Source organism: Epinephelus moara, chromosome 12 (assembly GCF_006386435.1).
Source record: "Epinephelus moara isolate mb chromosome 12, YSFRI_EMoa_1.0, whole genome shotgun sequence".
NCBI classification, from domain to species: domain Eukaryota; kingdom Metazoa; phylum Chordata; class Actinopteri; order Perciformes; family Serranidae; genus Epinephelus; species Epinephelus moara.
In genome coordinates, this window is record NC_065517.1 from 18,701,802 (window position 1) to 18,721,343 (window position 19,542).

At 41.4% G+C, this 19,542-nt stretch overlaps 1 protein-coding gene across 1 annotated transcript in view; it reads left to right on the forward strand.

The window, feature by feature from the left end:
* Positions 1-19,542, forward strand: part of LOC126399193 (ryanodine receptor 3-like) — a 136,886-nt gene that overhangs the window by 114,821 nt on the left and 2,523 nt on the right. The window contains exons 66-89 of the mRNA XM_050059034.1: positions 192-322; positions 468-586; positions 903-1,101; positions 2,204-2,298; positions 2,612-2,757; positions 2,981-3,068; positions 3,184-3,276; positions 6,506-6,673; positions 7,136-7,195; positions 7,301-7,435; positions 10,524-10,636; positions 11,824-11,920; positions 12,960-13,072; positions 13,223-13,274; positions 13,376-13,432; positions 13,610-13,709; positions 14,677-14,756; positions 14,953-15,029; positions 15,117-15,190; positions 17,566-17,646; positions 17,805-17,893; positions 18,005-18,133; positions 18,252-18,356; positions 19,481-19,537. Of these exons, the coding sequence (XP_049914991.1) occupies positions 192-322; positions 468-586; positions 903-1,101; positions 2,204-2,298; positions 2,612-2,757; positions 2,981-3,068; positions 3,184-3,276; positions 6,506-6,673; positions 7,136-7,195; positions 7,301-7,435; positions 10,524-10,636; positions 11,824-11,920; positions 12,960-13,072; positions 13,223-13,274; positions 13,376-13,432; positions 13,610-13,709; positions 14,677-14,756; positions 14,953-15,029; positions 15,117-15,190; positions 17,566-17,646; positions 17,805-17,893; positions 18,005-18,133; positions 18,252-18,356; positions 19,481-19,537 (2,458 nt within the window). The remainder of the gene's footprint in view (positions 1-191; positions 323-467; positions 587-902; positions 1,102-2,203; positions 2,299-2,611; positions 2,758-2,980; positions 3,069-3,183; positions 3,277-6,505; positions 6,674-7,135; positions 7,196-7,300; positions 7,436-10,523; positions 10,637-11,823; positions 11,921-12,959; positions 13,073-13,222; positions 13,275-13,375; positions 13,433-13,609; positions 13,710-14,676; positions 14,757-14,952; positions 15,030-15,116; positions 15,191-17,565; positions 17,647-17,804; positions 17,894-18,004; positions 18,134-18,251; positions 18,357-19,480; positions 19,538-19,542) is intronic.

Consider the following 19,542-nt stretch of genomic DNA (forward strand, 5'->3'; position numbering starts at 1 on the left):
TAGGCGTGATGTAACAAAGGTGTGAATAACTTTCTCAAAATAATCTCGGGGGAGATATGCCTTTACTTTTGCTAATAGTCTTAGCTGGAAGAAGCTCGTTTTGACAATAGAGCTTATCTATGTTGCAAATATTTATTTTTGGTGTGCATTTTCTCATATTACACTCCATGAATGTACATGTTGATCTGCAGGCATCTTCCAGCAATAGGGGAGAGCCTGGCAACTCTGGTGGCAGCCATGCCTGTGGCGTTCCTGGAGCCCCACTTAAACGCCCACAACCCACTCTCTGTCTTCAACACCAAGACCCCAAGAGAGAGAGCCAGTGAGTCTCCACCTGATCCTCCTTTTCATTTTGATCACCATCACATTTATTTACAATGCTCTGACATTCCTGTTTTGAGATTCTTGAAGTATTTTGCTTCATCTAAGAATTTTAAAAATTTCGTCTTGTTGTTTTTCTATTCTAGTCCTGAGTATGCCGGACACAGTGGAGGAGATGTGTCCGGAGTTGCCGCGCCTTGACAGACTGCTGAAAGATGTCAGCGATGTGTCAGAGTCTGGTGCTCGCTACAGTGAAATGCCTCAGGTCTGAGGGGCTGATGGGAAATTTAAATGTTTACAGAAAGCTGCATTTTTGAGGTGTTTAGTTCCACAACAACATGGTCACCACTTGTATGCTAATGAGTTGCATTATAGGTAGGATCCAGTGTTAATAGAGCTTAGGGACTATGGCTGTGTCTTAAATTGCATACCATGCATACATACCCAATATGAGTACTATTGTTGGACATTCTTTTGTGTGATATTGGATTGAAAAGCTCCTATCAGAAATGATCAGTGTATATTTTAAACGACTGAGATGTACGTCACCAGACATTTGACATTCAGCCTGTCCTCTGCAGGTCATTGAGGTGATCCTCCCCATGCTTTGTAACTATCTGTCCTACTGGTGGGAGAAAGGTCCGGAGAATTCACCTCCAGATGCCCACTGCTGCACTATGGTGACTTCTGAACACCTCAGCATCATCCTGGGAAACATCCTCAAGATCCTCAACAACAACCTGGGCATCGATGACGCCCCCTGGATGAAAAGGATTGCAGGTATGTACCACACACAAGGCTGTTAGAGAAAGTTTTTTTCCAGACTTCCAAAGACATTGCCACATGGGAGTATGCATTCACATTTCATTAGGTGGTGAGTTCAGGTCTCAACAGAGGTAGAAACTTCCCTGCTCATCCACTTTCTCTTAAAAAACAAACATTGAAAGAGTCAAATTTAAGGTCAAACTTCAGCATAATAATGAAAACTGAAAACTTATTTTAATTGAGTAAATCCATGTGGGAACCTTCATTTAATTATTGTAGAACATTTGCATTTGCAGGGCACATTCCTCAGTGGGAGTTCAGGAAAGGCCAGATAAACATAATTGGCTGCTGTGGAGGCACGTAGCCTGAGGCACTTTTACATTTTAAAACCACATTTGAATATTGTGTTTCCAACACGTTTAAAAACAATGTATTAGACACAGGGAAAATTCCCACTGTGACCTACATGTAATGTCCCCCTCCAATTTACAACTATATTTTCCTATGTTTACATCCCCTGAAATGAATGACTTTACCAACACTGACTTGTATCAAAGTTTGTCACTAGAGAGGTGCTTTCACATTCCTCTGCTGAAGGGGGCGAAGTCTATACACATGTATGGCTGAATCTCTCCGATGTTTCCTCTAACACTAACGCAAGCCGTCTTGATTTGCGCTGCTCTTTCAGCAGTCAACTTAGCGTTAGTCTCCCATAGCCAGACCTATTTCCACATGTTGTTTTAGTGCTGTAAAAAGAGATCTGCTACTGGCCCATTTGTGGATTTTTGTTATTTGTTTTTTCATGCTTTAAAACATGTCTGGAGGGGGACTATTTTTCGAGTAATATCTCCTGTTTTTAGTACTGTTCTATTTTCAGATACAAGGGTGAAAACCTGCATTGGCTGATCTAACTTGAAAACTTTTGGTTGTTCTAAAACTGCTGTTATAAAGTGCTAAAGTTTGACAGCTCTGACAATAACATCCAGGGATAGTCCCTGTGTTCTTCAAAGTTTAGGTGCAAATCCTTCCAGAAGCCTGATGCACTCCTAAGAGCATCAATTTCTCAGTTGCCCGTGTCCAGGATATACTGTATATTTTCCATTGTCTCTTTCTCCAGTCTACTCTCAGCCAATCATCTGCAAGGCTGGAGCAGATCTGCTGAGAACCCACTTCCTGCCGACACTGGACAAACTGAAGAAGAAGACAGTGAAGGTGAGAGCCTAAAATATACTGTACATGGTATTACAGCAGCACATTGTATCCACTGCTCAATGACACCTGTGGTTAAAGTAGATTTTTTTGCTGACTCCATCATAAGCTGCTGAAGCTGTACTGTGTATATATTGAGCTGTGAGTAGTCGGAGGAGCTAGCACAAGAACATTATGTTCAGTCACATCATCTACCGAGAGTAAAAATATCTCTGTCACGTATTGAGAGAACATACAGACAGGAGATTATTACCATTGAGTTGGAAGGGGTTGTGTGTGAGGACTATATTAATGTATTGATGTGCTGCAAACGAAGGTTGTGGCTGAAGAGGAGCTGCTGAAGGCAGACGGTAAAAGTGACAACCAGGAGGCCGAGCTACAAATCCTAGATGAGTTTGCTGTGCTCTGCAGAGACCTCTACGCCTTCTACCCCATGCTTATCCGTTATGTGGACAACAACAGGTACAATATTGGCCAACAAGATTTGTTTTTATTTCAAGTTTTTGATGTGTTAACATTAGTTTGTTCAGTTTTGAACAGCATGAATATTTTCCTGTAGTCCCTGAGCTTTATCCACCTGTATTTCTAGTTTAAGTTTTAATATTGTCCTGTCCTGCACTGATGCACCACAACTTAATGATACTTTATAGAAAACCTCCCTGTTTCAAATCATTGTCCATTCCAGGTCCAGGTGGCTGAAGGAGCCCGATGCAAACTCTACTCAGCTCTTCAGGATGGTGGCTGAGATCTTCATCCTCTGGTGCAAGTCCCACGTAAGGCTTACTTTGCAGTCTAGTAGTCTTATCACAGTATGACATTTAATAGCAGAATCCTGATTTTGTGGATGTCTTTCCTGTTTGACCTCTTGTCTTTGCCTTGTGAACCCAGAACTTTAAGCGTGAGGAGCAAAACTTTGTGGTTCAGAATGAGATCAACAACTTGGGCTTCCTGACCGGTGAGGGCAAGGCGAAGATGTCCAAGGTAAATACAATGGATATTGCAGGTGATATGGGTAAATACAAAAGTATAGATATTGCTGATTAACTTGATAAAATACATTACAGGATAAGGATGCTAACATTCTGTTTTGTTCTTTATGTAAAAAAAACAACCCAACAAAACAATGAAAAGACCAAAACCAACATTAAACTGATCCCGCTAACATGTGTAGCCTGTGTTTCCAAAGCCTGATTCAACTTATTCCTCTGTGCTGTGGGGCTCAAACATTGTCTCAAACTTTTAAAAACTCATCAATGCGCCACACTTTTGAACTCTGCTAGTAACGCTGCCTCAACCCAACACTAGCTATGTTTCCATCCAAAAGTGATTTGAATCATTGGGAAATGTGCAGTAAAAGAAATACGAATCCTGTGTGTTTCCATTAAATGTATGGACTTTGGTGAAAACCTACGAACTCGCGCGAGTTTTCCGCAGAACCGGAAACAAAACAAGTCTCGCATTCTTCTTCTTCTATGTTTTCTGGCGGTTGGCAACCAGCTTGTAAATGCATTACCGCCTTCCTGACCGGAGTGTGGATATCACCATGGAGAGATGTGTGCTACGTCAGACTTAAATCAAACATAACTGTTTCCATCCCCCGTTTTGCGATTCAACATTTTTTCGAATCAACCGAAACCCGGCTAAAGCGAGCGTATTTTAGTTTGTATCTGGGGATTTTAATTCGAATTTTGGCGTTTCCATCATAATTTTCCGATGCGATACTTCTAGATGCGCATCTAAACAGGCTGATGGAAACATGGCTACTGTTGCTGTGGAAACATTTTGCCCACCCTCCAGTCTCCCCCCAGGGCATCCCAGTTTATATTAGCACCACTAGCTGTGCTGACATTGCTAATGTGGTTAACAGTGATGCTCAAGGGAGTTTATGGCCCAAAATGAATCTGCTTACTCACTGGTGCTACAATGGAGGAAACCGTAGGGTAGCCATGATGTTTCTGCAGAAACATTATCCTGCCACCAGGGAAGTGTTACCCGTTGTTATTGTGAATGATCTGTGCCACTAGTTAACTTAGCTCCCACCCAACCCAGGTGGTGTGCATTGCAGAGCAGAGCAGAGCAGAGCAGCCAAGGCTAACGTTAGCTAACCAGTGGAGACTGGATGGTGGGCAGTGGGCACTAGGAAAGACATTTACAACACAAAACATTAAAACTTCTCCACCTCTAAATGGATAGTGGTTTGAAAGGTAGCACTAAAGCTCACTGAGTCAGTGGAGCCAAAAAGAAGAAAACCTCTTGTTTTTCACATCATTTTGTGTTGTTTTTTTTTTTTTTTTTGTCCTTAAAAATGAACTGGTTAGTTACTGGTCAATAGGTGTCAGACTATCCTAAGCAAAATAAACCAGAATCTGACTGATTCCTACTGCAAACATTCCCGTGTTTCCTGGGGTTCCCTGATATTTCTAGACCATCTCCCAGCTCCTTTTCTGTTGTTCTTTCCAAGAAGTTCATATAAATTGCATGACCCTGGCCCTTATAAATAATGGACATACACGGATCCATAAATTTTATATGTTTGTCTGATTTGCACCCAAGTTGCCAGATCATTTTTGAAGCACAACCCACACACTACATACAACTTTAATCCATCTGTCACTTCAACCTGGCAACCCACAACCTGATTCAAGGGGCGTGTGCGCAGCTGCTCTCTGCACAGGCAGACAGGCCAGCAAACTTTACATAGTTGTTAGCTGCTAGCTACAACTACAGTTTCCAGCTGTTAAAGGAAATTACTGAAGTTTTTATTTGGGATGCAACTTTATATTTGTGAGATATTTTTAAATGTCTTCAGTAAAAACGAATAGCTGGGCTGATTACAACAGATGTCAGGGGAGTTCACAAGTATTGAGAGACTGACTGACCTTTTAAAATATTAAAGAAGTCACTGAAATGAAACAACCACTGAGTCATTTCTCTCCTTGAGTTTTTACAAGGGAACAGTAGGAATCATCACTGACTAATCTCCTGTCTACTTCAACTTCATATGGGTCATAAGATGAGCTCTGTACACCAGAAATGGCATTGTCTGGCCAAGAAATGTTCCAGATGTTAATATTAGTCTAATGATTTTAGTAGTTAAGACAGTGAAAATCAGAATTTAAGCCCCTTAAGATTTTAAAAAATTGTAGATACTGTAACATTTACTCAGTAAGGACGAGGTCACTCACTAGGCCTCTAAAGAAAAAGTCTGTTCTTTGGAAATTGACCTTTTCATTCTGTGAGACATCTGTCCTGTCACGAACTCAGGAGATGGAGCAGAGTACACCTTAGTTCTCTCTGGGTTTAATTTGGACTTATCTTGCTCCTCTCCTGCTCCTCCCTTCACTGTGTCAGCACTCTGGAAAAGCTGAACACAACCTGATGGGATCCCAAAGTGCTCCATTCCCTGCTACTGTATTTCACAGACTTTGCTAATGAAAGCAAAAGTCCTTCTAAGCACTTTGCCTGTGTTTTTAATAGATCCCCTGACATGTGCAGAACACACTGAATATGTAGATGTGAGATGTTTGACGAATCACCTGCATGAATTCAAACCTCTTAAATTGGTCTTTACACGGAGGGTTTACAACATCTGGCATTTTATCAGATATTTGTCTTAGTAAAGTTGGGTCATATATTTGGATGTTGACAGAGTTTGTTCCAGCAGCTGCTCAACTAGCTGTCACTGTGAGAGTTGTTTATTTGTCTTGGCAGAGCCGGTCACTTTATTTATTTGCACTCTTGGGGTGTTTTGACACGATCGTTCACAGTGGAGAAAAGCTCTTGATCCTGAAGGACTCTGCTTGTTGAGTGATTTATGTTGAAGCACTCCTGGTCCTAGTATGTGATTTATCTTTATCAAAAGGTTGGAGGTGAAAAACACTGTTTTTGTCCCCTGACAGCGTAGTCTTAGGAAATTGGATCTCAGATTTTGAGGCTAAATTTGATTGGAGTGCCAAATTTGAAAAAATGTGTTTGTTAAGAATACTCAAAATAGCCACCTTATCTAAAATATTCCTGCTTCTGTAGTGTTGGCATTTCAAACCTGAAGCCTGCAGTGCACCCTGGGAGCATCCATTAACACGCGTCAGTTATCGCTTTCAGTGTGTTTGGCTTTTGAAGATTATATTCAAAAGTCTACAGGTTTAGACTACCTTAAACCGCCACAGAGTTCAGTCTTATGATCATAGAGTAATGTATTTTCTCTCTGTAGTCAGGGGGGGACCAGGAGAGGAAACACAAGCGCCGTCGAGGCGAGTATTACTCCATCCAGACCTCCCTGATCGTAGCTGCCCTGAAAAAGATGCTGCCCATCGGCCTCAACATGTGCACCCCAGGAGACCAGGAGCTCATCTCCCTTGCCAAGATACGCTACAGTCTGGTAAGCCAACAAAACCAGGACCTGGTGCGAAGGCTTTTAGACCACCTAAATCCTAACTAACTGAATAGTTCTAACGTTAATTATTTTAAGGTCAGTTTTAAGGTCCAACATGAACTCTATCTCTTATTATGCTGTCCTTATATTCAGCCATATCATTTTTTTCTAACACAGCAGCCCTTGTTTACATTACAGACTTCAGTCTCTATTTCATTATGTTAGAGGATATCCAAAAGGAGCCAAAAAAATTAAGGCAGAGCATTGTCTTTATGCAAATTAAAGCCCTGTACTAACATAAGATTTCTTCTTTATTCAATATTTATAGAATTACAAATATTTTTCAAATGTAGTCCAGTATATTAGCATTATATGCACGTAAGCACCCTGACCATTTACTTTTAAGTATAGCAATAGCGTAATAATATTTCATTTTTTCTCTGTTATGAATATGCTTTCTCTTCATAGAAAGACACAGATGATGAGGTGAAGGAGCACTTGCGTCAAAATTTCCACCTCCAGGACAAGGTGAGATGATGCTTTCTAGTTGAAATGTTACCAGCAAGAGCAGTTTAGGTAATATAAGTGTAATGCTGCTGTTTATTTATTGATTTGATGGTTATTGTGTCATAGTCTGACGACCCAGCTGTCCAGTGGCAGCTGAACCTTTACAAAGACGTGGTGGTGAAGAGTGAGGAACCCGCAAATGTAGAACACTCAGTGGACAGAGTGCAGTGCATCTCAGCTGCAGTCTTCCACCTGGAGCAGGTAGGAACACAGTTCTGTCCTTCATGTATACCCACATGACAACAGTAACATAAAGGAAAATCACAAATACACTGCTCAAAAAAATAAAGGGAACACTAAAATAACACATCCCAGATCTGAATGAATGAAAAGTTCTTATTAAATACTGTGTTCTTTACATAGTTGAATGTGCTGACAACAAAATCACACAAAAATTATCAATGGAAATCAAATTTATTAACCCATGGAGGTCTGGATTTGGAGTCACACTCAAAATTAAAGTGGAAAAACACACTACAGGCTGATCCAACTTTGATGTAATGTCCTTAAAACAAGTCAAAATGAGGCTCAGTAGTGTGTGTGGCCTCCACGTGCCTGTATGACCTCCCTACAATGCCTGGGCATGCTCCTGATGAGGTGGCGGATGGTCTCCTGAGGGATCTCCTCCCAGACCTGGACTAAGGCATCCGCCAACTCCTGGACAGTCTGTGGTGCAACGTGGCGTTGGTGGATGGAGCGAGACATGATGTCCCAGATGTGCTCAATTGGATTCAGGTCTGGGGAACGGGCGGGCCAGTCCATAGCATCAATGCCTTCGTCTTGCAGGAACTGCTGACACACTCCAGCCACATGAGGTCTAGCATTGTCTTGCATTAGGAGGAACCCAGGGCCAACCGCACCAGCATATGGTCTCACAATGGGTCTGAGGATCTCATCTCGGTACCTAATGGCAGTCAGGCTACCTCTGGCGAGCACATGGAGGGCTGTGCGGCCCCCCAAAGAAATGCCACCCCACACCATTACTGACCCACTGCCAAACCGGTCATGCTGGAGGATGTTGCAGGCAGCAGAACGTTCTCCGCGGCGTCTCCAGACTCTGTCACGTCTGTCACGTGCTCAGTGTGAACCTGCTTTCATCTGTGAAGAGCACAGGGCGCCAGTGGCGAATTTGCCAATCTTGGTGTTCTCTGGCAAATGCCAAACGTCCTGCACGGTGTTGGGCTGTAAGCACAACCCCCACCTGTGGACGTCGGGCCCTCATACCACCCTCATGGAGTCTGTTTCTGACCGTTTGAGCAGACACATGCACATTTGTGGCCTGCTGGAGGTCATTTTGCAGGGCTCTGGCAGTGCTCCTCCTGTTCCTCCTTGCACAAAGGCGGAGGTAGCGGTCCTGCTGCTGGGTTGTTGCCCTCCTACGGCCTCCTCCACGTCTCCTGATGTACTGGCCTGTCTCCTGGTAGCGCCTCCATGCTCTGGACACTACGCTGACAGACACAGCAAACCTTCTTGCCACAGCTCGCATTGATGTGCCATCCTGGATGAGCTGCACTACCTGAGCCACTTGTGTGGGTTGTAGACTCCGTCTCATGCTACCACTAGAGTGAAAGCACCGCCAGCATTCAAAAGTGACCAAAACATCAGCCAGAAAGCATAGGAACTGAGAAGTGATCTGTGGTCACCCCCTGCAGAACCACTCCTTTATTGGGGGTGTCTTGCCAATTGCCTATAATTTCCACCTGTTGTCTATACCATTTGCACAACAGCATGTGAAATTGATTGTCAATCAGTGTTGCTTCTTAAGTGGACAGTTTGATTTCACAGAAGTGTGATTGACTTGGAGTTACATTGTGTTGTTTAAGTGTTCCCTTTATTTTTTTGAGCAGTGTATATCTACCCAGGTGATAAATTATTAACAAGGGTACAAAAGGCAGCATTTTCTAAATATGTGAGTTGCCTATATCGTGTGACACAAAGCAGTACCTTCAAGTGGGGATTGGGGAAACACTTTTCTATTGGTATTCTGTTGATTGTCTTATTAATTGACAAAAGTTTTGATAATCAGTCAGCTGTTAAAATGTCATTAAGTAGGAAAAGGATGGAGATAAAGAAAAAATAGCAAATATTCAGAGTTTTATCTTCTCTATCTTCTGAGGATTTTCTGCATTTTATATCATTATAAATAAAATATTTTGTGGTCTGGGACTGTTGGTCAGACAGATCAAGCAATTCAAAGAGGCATTTTAAAAAGAAACTAACAGATTAATTAATAATGGCAATGTTTTTTGTTGTTGTTTTTTTTCTAGCAATAACTTATTTTACATAATACAGTACCAAGCACATAGAAGAGCTTTATTCAGAGTTGGTACAAGGTGCTTCAAGTACTTAAATTTGGCATTCAGAAATTGAAGTATTGGAATACCTTGAAGATCAGCCATTTTCTAATTTGGTCCATGGAAAAAAAGTACTTCAACAAACTTGAGAGGATAACTGAATGATACATTATTTTATGAAACATATTAGAAAAATATTTTGAACTAGAAAGCCCAGGATCGCTGTGCTTGCAATTATTTCCAAATGCTGTATGAGCAGCATGAGCATCTCGATGCCAACAGATTGGAAAACGCAAGTAAATAGTCAGTGCCAGGACATTTGACTAGACTGGGAAACACTGGAGACGCGTCAACTGTTAGCATGAGCTTTGAGCTGTAATTAGGCAGTAATTAAGCAGCTGTGTGTGTCTGACTGCGGATGGTGGAGCTGTTGAATGGATTTGTGGAGTTTGTTGGTTGTTGTTAGCAGGTAGCACCGCTTGTTACCAGCTGAACTGCAGCAAAGCAAGCAGATCATTTTTTGATTCCCACAGGACTCCACTCAGATCCCAACTGTCTAGAGAAGGTTTATAGTTTGATGGTGTATGACAGGCAGGTATGAGGCTTGGTTATCTGTGAGTGTAGCCGTGCTGTAAGATAACAGTCTGAACTCAGCGGAGCTTTCTCTGACTGAGCTGAAGTTTTAATCAGTTTTAATCATTGACTGTGTGTGAGGACATGAATTTAAACCTCCAGACTAACATGGTGCAGATTTAGAAAGAATTCAGGTTGAAATAAAGTTATTTTAAAAGAAGTTATTTTTCTGCTTTGCCAATTACATGAATAGTAATATTTAAATAATATAACGAATAGTAGTAATCGTGAATAACCACTTGATTGATAATAAATTAATTTTAGAAAACAATTTTATCCATTAGAATAAAAATGATTGAAAATAATGAAATAATGATAAATAATGATTGAAAGTCTTTGAGTTTTATTTCTCTGTCCCTCAGGTGGAGCAGCCTCTGAGAAATAAAAAGTTGGTGTGGCATAAGCTGCTCTCCAAACAGCGCAAGCGTGCGGTTGTGGCTTGTTTCCGCATGGCTCCACTCTACAATCTACCCAGGTTAGTCTCTTTCACACCTATTACACTTGTTGAACTGATATACAATGTCAATACTTAAATATTGACATGACCTTTTAAAAACAACTACAAAATAAAACAGTTTAAATCATTGCTTTGTCTCAATCTAACCGAACATAACAAACAGTCACCAAGTAGTCGTGGGGGGTGGGGCATTTCTTTTCTTAAATTGTGTGCCCATGTAAACCCCTCATCACCTCCCTAATGACATTCTCTCCTCTGTGTTGTTTTCTTGCATAACACTACCTCATCCTCCCTCAGATACAAAAATAATAATTACTTCCTGAATGGCTATCGGGAGGTTTGGCTGGAAAGGGCGTTCAAAGCCTCCAGCTTTGACCGCCTGTTCTCCCTGCTGACGGTAAAGTGAAACTACAGGGCGAATGCTTCATCTGTTCAACCCTCCCTTCATCCACCAGGCCGCGGACCGATCTCTGCCTAGCAACCAATTGTTTCTGCACTGTTGATTCTGATTGGTCAGCTAGAATGAGCCCAAGAATTGACTGAAACAAACTTATTTGGAAAGTGGGAACACACTGCGAGCTGCAGGCCTTTGTCTCATTTCAGGTGTACCCTGAAGGAAGGAATGAAGAAAGGAGAGAAGAAGAAAGACAGAAATCTATTGAATACAATTTTGACTTTGATTAGTTGGCCACCTGGGTTAGAAAGTCTGCTTGATTACAGTAATATACAGTATAAAAGTTGTTTTATGTTATTTTGCTACCTGCTGTTATGATGACTTATAAATTTTTTTCATCATACATTTTCCAAAGGTTGTGCAGTTTTACAACACATCTGTGCGTCTTTAAGAAAAACATGTGATGTAAATCTAATAATTGCAAGAAAAGAAGTTGTTAATGCACTGATTTGTTGGAAAACTGCACATCTCCCCTAAAGTGTGCATGTCTCCTCTGATGAATTCTACAACCTGATGGAAGTAACTGCAGTTATTTTAGAGACCAAACGTGACCAGTCAGAAGAGCCAGTGGGTCCCACATTGACCAGTCACCACCCTGCCTGAAATGCACTTCCTGTAACCCCTTCCTCCCCCTACATCTCTCCTTCCTGTCTCCTCCAAAAACTCACCAGAACCCACCCTAATGCCACTGTACCTCCCTCCCCACTCCCCTCCATTCCTCCCCAACTCCCCTCACCTCCCCCCTCCCCAGGCATCGCGCTATCAACTTCTTCATCCCGGCCTATCAGAGACTTTGGATAGAGGCAGAGGAGTACTCCTTTGAGGAGAAGCTAGTTCAGGATCTGGCAGTAAGTACTGGGCTCGCCTTGCCCTTGCCGCGCGTGCCCTGCGTTGGCACCCCTCTGCCAGTCCTGTCTGCCGAATGCTTCTTTAGCTCCGCGCCCGTCGAGCCTTGGGAGCGCGCCCGGGTGGGGACCCCGCCCAAAGCACCCAGGGGCGGCCCCCGCTCTAGGCGTGCGAAACCCTTCAAACAGAGATCCGTCAGGGGTCAGAGGCTGCATGACCAACTAAGGAGACACAGGGCCAGCTCCGGCGCTCACAGCTCTAGAAAAGCAGGCTTTGCCTTTCTGACAGCAGTGGTAAGGAGGGCCTCTCACTAGGAGTCACTAGCTGTTTGGCTGTCAGATCTGGATCCAACCCATCAGTTGTCTTTTCGCTGTACTCTGTAAGTCTGTAGCGTGAGTGTGAAGGTGACGTTATAGTTCGTCCTGTGGCCGTGACGTCAGTGGCATGCTCGCGTAGTCATGTGAAGATCACATTTCATATTAGACCTTTGTGCGCAGATGTGCCGCAAATTCATCAAGACACTGAAACTAGAAGTACAGCCTTAGATATAGTTGCTCAAAAGTCGGATTATTCATACTTGTTGGGGATTATTTTTAGTGTTAGTTTAATTGTACAAGTCTGTCAAATTCGTCTGGACTTGTGGAGATTTGTGTAGCTGTGATAGTCTCTCTTTGTAAGGCTGTTAGTGTCATTCTTCATGTTCAAAGTCATATCACCAAATGGCTTACTGCTTGCATCTGTTTGCTGTGACATGCATGTATTTGACAACTAGTTCCAGTGCTGTTCATCACCCACTGTTAACTTCCTCGCCCTGTCCTTTCCACGGATCACCAGGACATGACAAACTTTCATCTGCATGCCGGTGCTAGTTGAATGTTACTGACTCATTTCAGTGTTTTTGACAAATGAGTGAATGGGCACAATTGTCAGTGAGTTTGTGAAGATTAAAAAAAGAAAAACAAGAGATTTCATGAGAGGGATGATAGGTGATCAGATAAGACTTGGGCAGAGCTAACTGTTGTCACCTGTGGACTCCTGCAGAAAACCCCGATGAAAATTGTGGAGGAGGAGGAAGAGGAGGTGGCTGAGATCCAGCCAGACCCTCTCCACCAACTCATCCTCCACTTCAGCCACAACGCTCTGACAGAAAGAAGGTAAGAGAGTTAAATCACTGAACACGAGAGTGACTCTATGTTACAGTGTGCTTTGGAAATTTTCCTCATAATGAATTGTATCAGAGAATAAAGTATAGCAATTTGATATATTTTTGATACTTGTTAACTTATAACTTCCCTCCTTTTCAGTTGCTTGGAAGAGGATCCTTTGTATATTGCGTATGCAGACATGATGGCAAAGGTAGTGGCCTTTGAGTTCTTTCTAAGTATAAATAATTCTGGTAAGACTTTGGTTAATAACATGAAAATATGAGCTTTAAATGTTGACTTTTGTGTCTTCAGAGCTGTGCAGAGGATGAGGAGGAAGAAGAGGAGGAAGGGAAAGAAAAGACTTTTGAGGTATGCTCTCATTCAGGCAGAGATCCTCTCAAGAGTGGTTCTGTCAAACACTTAAAATAATGTCCTCTATTTTAGTTTACTTTATCAAAACTCTGTTACCTGCAAAGAATTCAAAACAGGTACAGTAAAATGTGTGTTGATGATGACTGCTTTAGGTGTGTGTGTGTTCCTCCTCAGGAAAAGGAGATGGAAAAGCAGAAGATCCTGTATCAGCAGGCGAGGCTGCACGCCCGTGGGGCCGCCGAGATGGTGCTGCAAATGATCAGTGCGAGTAAAGGTAACGACGAGCTTATCGTTTCTACGGCTCAACATTTTGAAGGCAGTTTAAAGGAAGTTATTCTGTTACCTTTCTGCTGTTTTAAGCTAAAAGCCGATAGTGGCCTCTTATTGGACAGTTCAGTCACTTCTGTAATCCACAGAAATGGAGGTCCTTCTTGGGTCAACAGACATTTGTTCTTTTTTATTTTAATAATTACTTAAAATATTTTGTGAGTGATTATTTGATTTGCAGGCCTTAATGTATCAGATTTCTCTCCTGCTTATAGGATGTGCTGGATCACCCTGCCTTTAAACAACTGCCAGTCCACAAGAATATAATTTTCCTGAGGTTCACTAGAGAGTTTTAGCTCCACAAGAGGCCCAGTGCACTTAAGAGGTTTTTCATTGGTTTGGTTTTGTTTGTTTAATATTTTTGGGGCATTTTACAGCTTAATTTGATAATTAGGAGGGAAGGGAAAGAGAGGCCACACTCAAACTCAGGCAGCTGCAGCGAGGGCTCAGCCTCAACGGTATATACTCCATCCGATGAGCTACTTGGGATGCCCCGAGGGGTTTTTCATCGTTGACAGAAAAACATCCTGGGGAAAACAATGAATACTTATGATACTGTTCACTGCAGAGAAATCAAAACACAAAAAGGTAGCCTTCAATCTAAAAACAATTTATGTTTTGTAATGTTGACACAATACTGGGATTTCTAACTTTCATACAAAATATCAAAGGGCGATACCATTTTCAATACCACGGTGAAAAGTTGACTTTAAGGGCAAACAATTGAAAGTGTTTATTAAAAGATAAATGATCATTTTGACGGCGATAATGTTTTGATACCAAGACATATAACCTTATTGTATGCACACAGATTATTCACTGAACCCTCTGATGTGTTGCCTTTATTACCAGTCAGTCTCTCCTCCATGTTGCTGACTCACAGCTTTTATCTGACGTTATTCCTTTCTAATCAGGTCGTCTGGGCCCCATGGTGACCTGCACCCTCAAACTGGGAATCGCCATCTTAAATGGAGGCAATGTGCAAGTTCAGCAGGTCAGATTATATGGATGAGATATCCAAATATATGTATCTGCTTTTTCCTATTAACCGTAACATTAGTTATTTTATCGTCCATCCATCAGTGTATATATACATATATATATGTATATACGGCATGTTCAGGGACGACACTGGAGTAGCAGTTTGCTTTGATAGCAGGATGTTTAATGCATTTCATCTCGTATCCCAGAAAATGCTTGATTACCTGAAAGAGAAAAGAGATGCAGGCTTTTTCAAGAGTCTCTCAGGACTGATGCAGTCTTGCAGGTACTGTTATATTATCTATACTGCTTAAAGGAAGTTCTGTGTCGACATAAAGCGCTTCTGTTTTACTGTTGAGTTTTCTCCCACCAGTGTCTTGGACTTGAATGCATTTGAGAGGCAGAACAAAGCAGAAGGACTTGGCATGGTGACAGAGGAAGGCTCAAGTAAGTGAAAAGAAGCCTTTTTTTTAAATATTTTTTTTGATATTCTGCCTCTTTTCCCTTCCTTAGTCCTCTGAGCATCATATTTTTGACAGTTTTCTCCCATGAAGTTCAGTAGAACTTTCCCTTCACCTTAACTAAACTAATGCTGAACCATGACAACTGTATAATGTCAGTGTCCATTCGAAGCTGTCCCTAGTTAGTAGTTTTTGTGGCCCTCGTAGATGAAATAATCAAAATTACATTGCTGACAATGTGAATTTTGATTAAAGGAATACTTTGCTCACAATGAGCCTTTTGTACATCAAACAGTCATAACGTTTTACTTTGAATTCTGAAAGAGAACTTTGTTTTTCTTGCATTCCTCCATGGAAAACGACAAATGTATTGATTGATTTATTGATTGATTTAGGACTCAATTTAACAATAGCAAAACTATATCAAAAACTCAAACACAGCTTGTGTAGTATAATCCAAGTGTAATTTATCCAGCCGTTTGCTCAGTACTATGGAACACATGTATCTTTGCTAAAAAACCTGACTTTGAAGAGAGCATAGATAAGTTTGAGTTTAGTTTTAAATCATTTTTCAGCAAAAATTGCACGTGTTTGGGAAGCACTGAACATACGGCTGGATAAATGAGACTTGTATTATACTGCTTGATGTGACGATGTTTTGCCATTAAACAGCTGTTAAACAGCAGTTCCCAGTCCATCAGTATATCATATGTTCACCGTTATCCATAGAGGCATGTGAGAAAAACAAAGTTGTCTTCATGAAATCAGTGTAACACAGCATGGCAGATATACAAATGGTGATTTTGTGGCTGAAGTTTTCCTTTTAATACAAATAGTTTGTTGCTTGCGCTACAGTCTTGAAGTCACTGAAGTCGTCGTGTGGTGTCTTTAATGTCTTCTTTTGCAGTGAAAAAAGCCGGAGTTGTTTAGAAATATATGGTGGGGGCTGTGTAGTACGTAGTATGCGATTCAGTATAAGTATAAACCCGCTTTCTGTTAACCTTTATGATGATACTGAGGCAGGAATGTATCCTGTATCCTGTCATTTCAGAACAGTGGGTGGCTGTGAGCAGTGCAGAGCTTGTCTTAGAGGACATGGTCCAGCATTAAAGCAAATCTCTGTCCAACATTAAACATAAACTATCTTCACTCGACGCTTTTCACATCAAACTATGTTCGTCTTTCCATCATTCAGTCCTCTGCTAAACATTTCCACCGAGTTCTGTGTTTTAACAAGTCACTGTTACTACTCGTGTCTCTGTTGCTGTTATGGGTTTTCCACCATGACCGAACTCTTATTTGGTACTCATCTCGGATACAACATAGACACAACCCAGGCCTATGATTTCCCCCTTCTAAAATTATTCTTTTTAACTGCATGACTTTGGTTTTCACTCGTAGCCAATATATTCATAATTCTTCGTACTGTAACTCAATGTCCTCTCTTTTTGCTTATGTCTTTGTGTATTGTTTGTCTCCTTCCTGTCATTTAAAAAATCCCATCGATGGCAGTCCACACTCAGCGGGGTAAATAGCAAATTTAGATCATCCTGATATGGCTATGCTTCCACCCTGAATGTCTCCTCCATATCTGTGGTCCATACTCCCTGCTTTACTTGGTACCCGGCCTCTCCCTCCCTCAGATTTCTGTAGGGACAAACTGTGCATGCAGAGTGTACACAGAAAGTGGATCTTCAGAATACCATTTCCCTTCATGTTAACATTTACTAATGCAAATCCTATTACTGATGCTCAAATCTATCTTTCCAAGGCTATCAGTGCCACCTCTCAAGGGTTTGACTGAAGGTTTGTGGAGCCTTCCACAGCCTAAGCAAAGCTTTGTCTTGCTTTGGATTTTGGGCCTATTTCACAAAGCTGGTTTCCATTCAGATGTCTAACTTTCACATGGTTTTTATCTGCTCACAGAAATGTTTTGTGCTCATTCTGTTCAGCTCTGTTGACTGGATTATCTGATTGATTTTTTTTTTTAAGTGAGTTATTCAGCTACGTCTGTCCGCTGCTTTTTTTCTGAAATGATACCCTTCATCAGGCCCAATCCCGGCCTACATGTGAAAGTTATCAGGCTTCCTCCAGCTTATGGAAATGTCCTAGTGTTTCACTGTTGTTTAATCTAAGAGCATTTTTACAATAAGCACTTTGGATTCAGTTTTGAACTTGCAATCTAAAGGCCCTGGACTTCAAACATGTATTGAACATGAAACCCGTCCTGCTTGCCTCACATTAATCGCTTCTGAGGGGGGTTTCGCATTCTGTTAGACCTTCTTATGTTGAGTAAGTAAAAACTAAAATTACTTTGTGTAGTGTCACAGTTTTAGTCACCAAGTTGTCCTTTCTCCTAAGGTTCCAAGGTGCTACAGAATGATGAGTTTACTAAAGATCTGTTCCGGTTTTTGCAACTTCTGTGCGAGGGGCACAATGGAGGTGAGGTTGTGCTTAATGTGTATTTTAAGTAATGTATCTTCATCGTAAATTGGAGCATTGTTTTGTTTGTCTAAGTGGTTTCTGCACTTTAACACAAGGGCACAGTGATCCATAAGAGGAGGAAAGAGCATAGATGAGAAAACATTTCTTTCTATCAGATTTCCAGAATTTCCTGAGAACCCAAACTGGAAACACAACCACAGTCAACATCATTATCAGCACTGTGGACTATCTGCTACGGCTTCAGGTGTGTGACACAAAAGTATAATGCCACAAAATGTACACACTTTATTCCTTAAAAGATTTTCCTACTCGCAACACCATTTTCATTGTCTACCAATGTGATCCTGCTCTCCAGGAATCTATCAGTGACTTCTACTGGTATTACTCCGGCAAAGAAGTCATTGATGAGACTGGAAAAGTCAACTTCTCCAAAGCTTTAGACGTTGCCAAGCAGATATTCAACTCACTGACTGAGTATATTCAGGTAAGAAGCTGATCCCTCAGTCAACACTGTTAAATAGACAATGTAAATTACTTTCATCAGATATTTCACTGTGTGTGGTTTTTTCTCTCGTCATACCCACTATTTCTCTTTCCTACAGGGCCCGTGTATTGGGAACCAGCAGAGTTTAGCTCACAGCAGACTGTGGGATGCAGTTGTAGGCTTCTTGCATGTATTTGCCAACATGCAAATGAAGCTGTCTCAGGTACACTAAACATTGCAGTTTTTGTACTTGTAAAGCATCTTCTTTTTAAAGAAAACGTTCAGCTTGAGAGGATGAAATGAAAACAAGCAAAACTCATGTTCTGAAGTGCGTTAAAGAAATAAGCCTCAAAGATGCAACACAATGTATTTCAATTTATCATTTATAAACCATAATTAACATAGTATCCATTACACAGTACGGTGCCTTAAAGCAGGGGCCCCCAGCCGTCTTTGGCTTGTGATCACTTAAAATAGACAAAGTCTCCTTGTGATCCATCATGACAAGTTGTAACCTTAAGCCTAGTTCAGACCAATAATTCACGACGAGATGAAACCATTTTAGAACGTTGCATAAAAAAGTTGCAGCAGTGTGAACTGGCCGTCTGAGCTCGACTTGAGCCGGCTGATGCTGTCACCTGCAACCTAGCTGGTCAAATCACCGGCGGCTGGTTTAGAATGTAAGGAGCGTCACCTGTTTCTACTACAGAATGCAACTGTAGCCAGTGTCTCACTATCACTATCCTCATTCATATTTTAAGAAACTACAAATTATATTCAGCCACAAAATAAGACTAAAAAGCTGGAAATCAGAACAGAAGTACAGAGTTGTTGCATAGAGATGATACACCATCTCATCTAGTTGCATTGGTGTGAACCAGCAGGTTTTTAGAACGTTGCAGAACAGTGCATTGCAAGTAGTTGCCTGTTTCAACTCGTCTTGCCGCGAATCTTTGGTCTGAATTGGGCGTTAGTGTCATTACAAGTTGTAAGCAGTTATAATAAGAATTGTTTAATTGTAAGGATTTTTGGAGGCCTGAAGAGGTATTCCGAAGTTCACAAAAAAAGCAACGAAAAGAGATTTTTGTTCAACAGAATTACTCCTTTCTTTCTTATTCTTTTGATCATCTTGTGACCTCTTAAGGAAGTTGGGAACCACTGTGTAGACGCATACAACATTATGACATGAAACTGCAAGTCTTAAGTCTCTATTTAATAATGATCTTGTGGTAAAGGCATTGATAATACACTCCTCATACATGGACATCTTAGTTAACAACTTTGAGTTTCGCCTTCGGGGAACTCCTTCACAGCAAAGCTTTCACCAAAAGACTCATCTTGTTGTAGGATGCCAGTCAGATTGAGCTGTTGAAGGAGCTGATGGATTTACAGAAGGACATGGTTGTCAT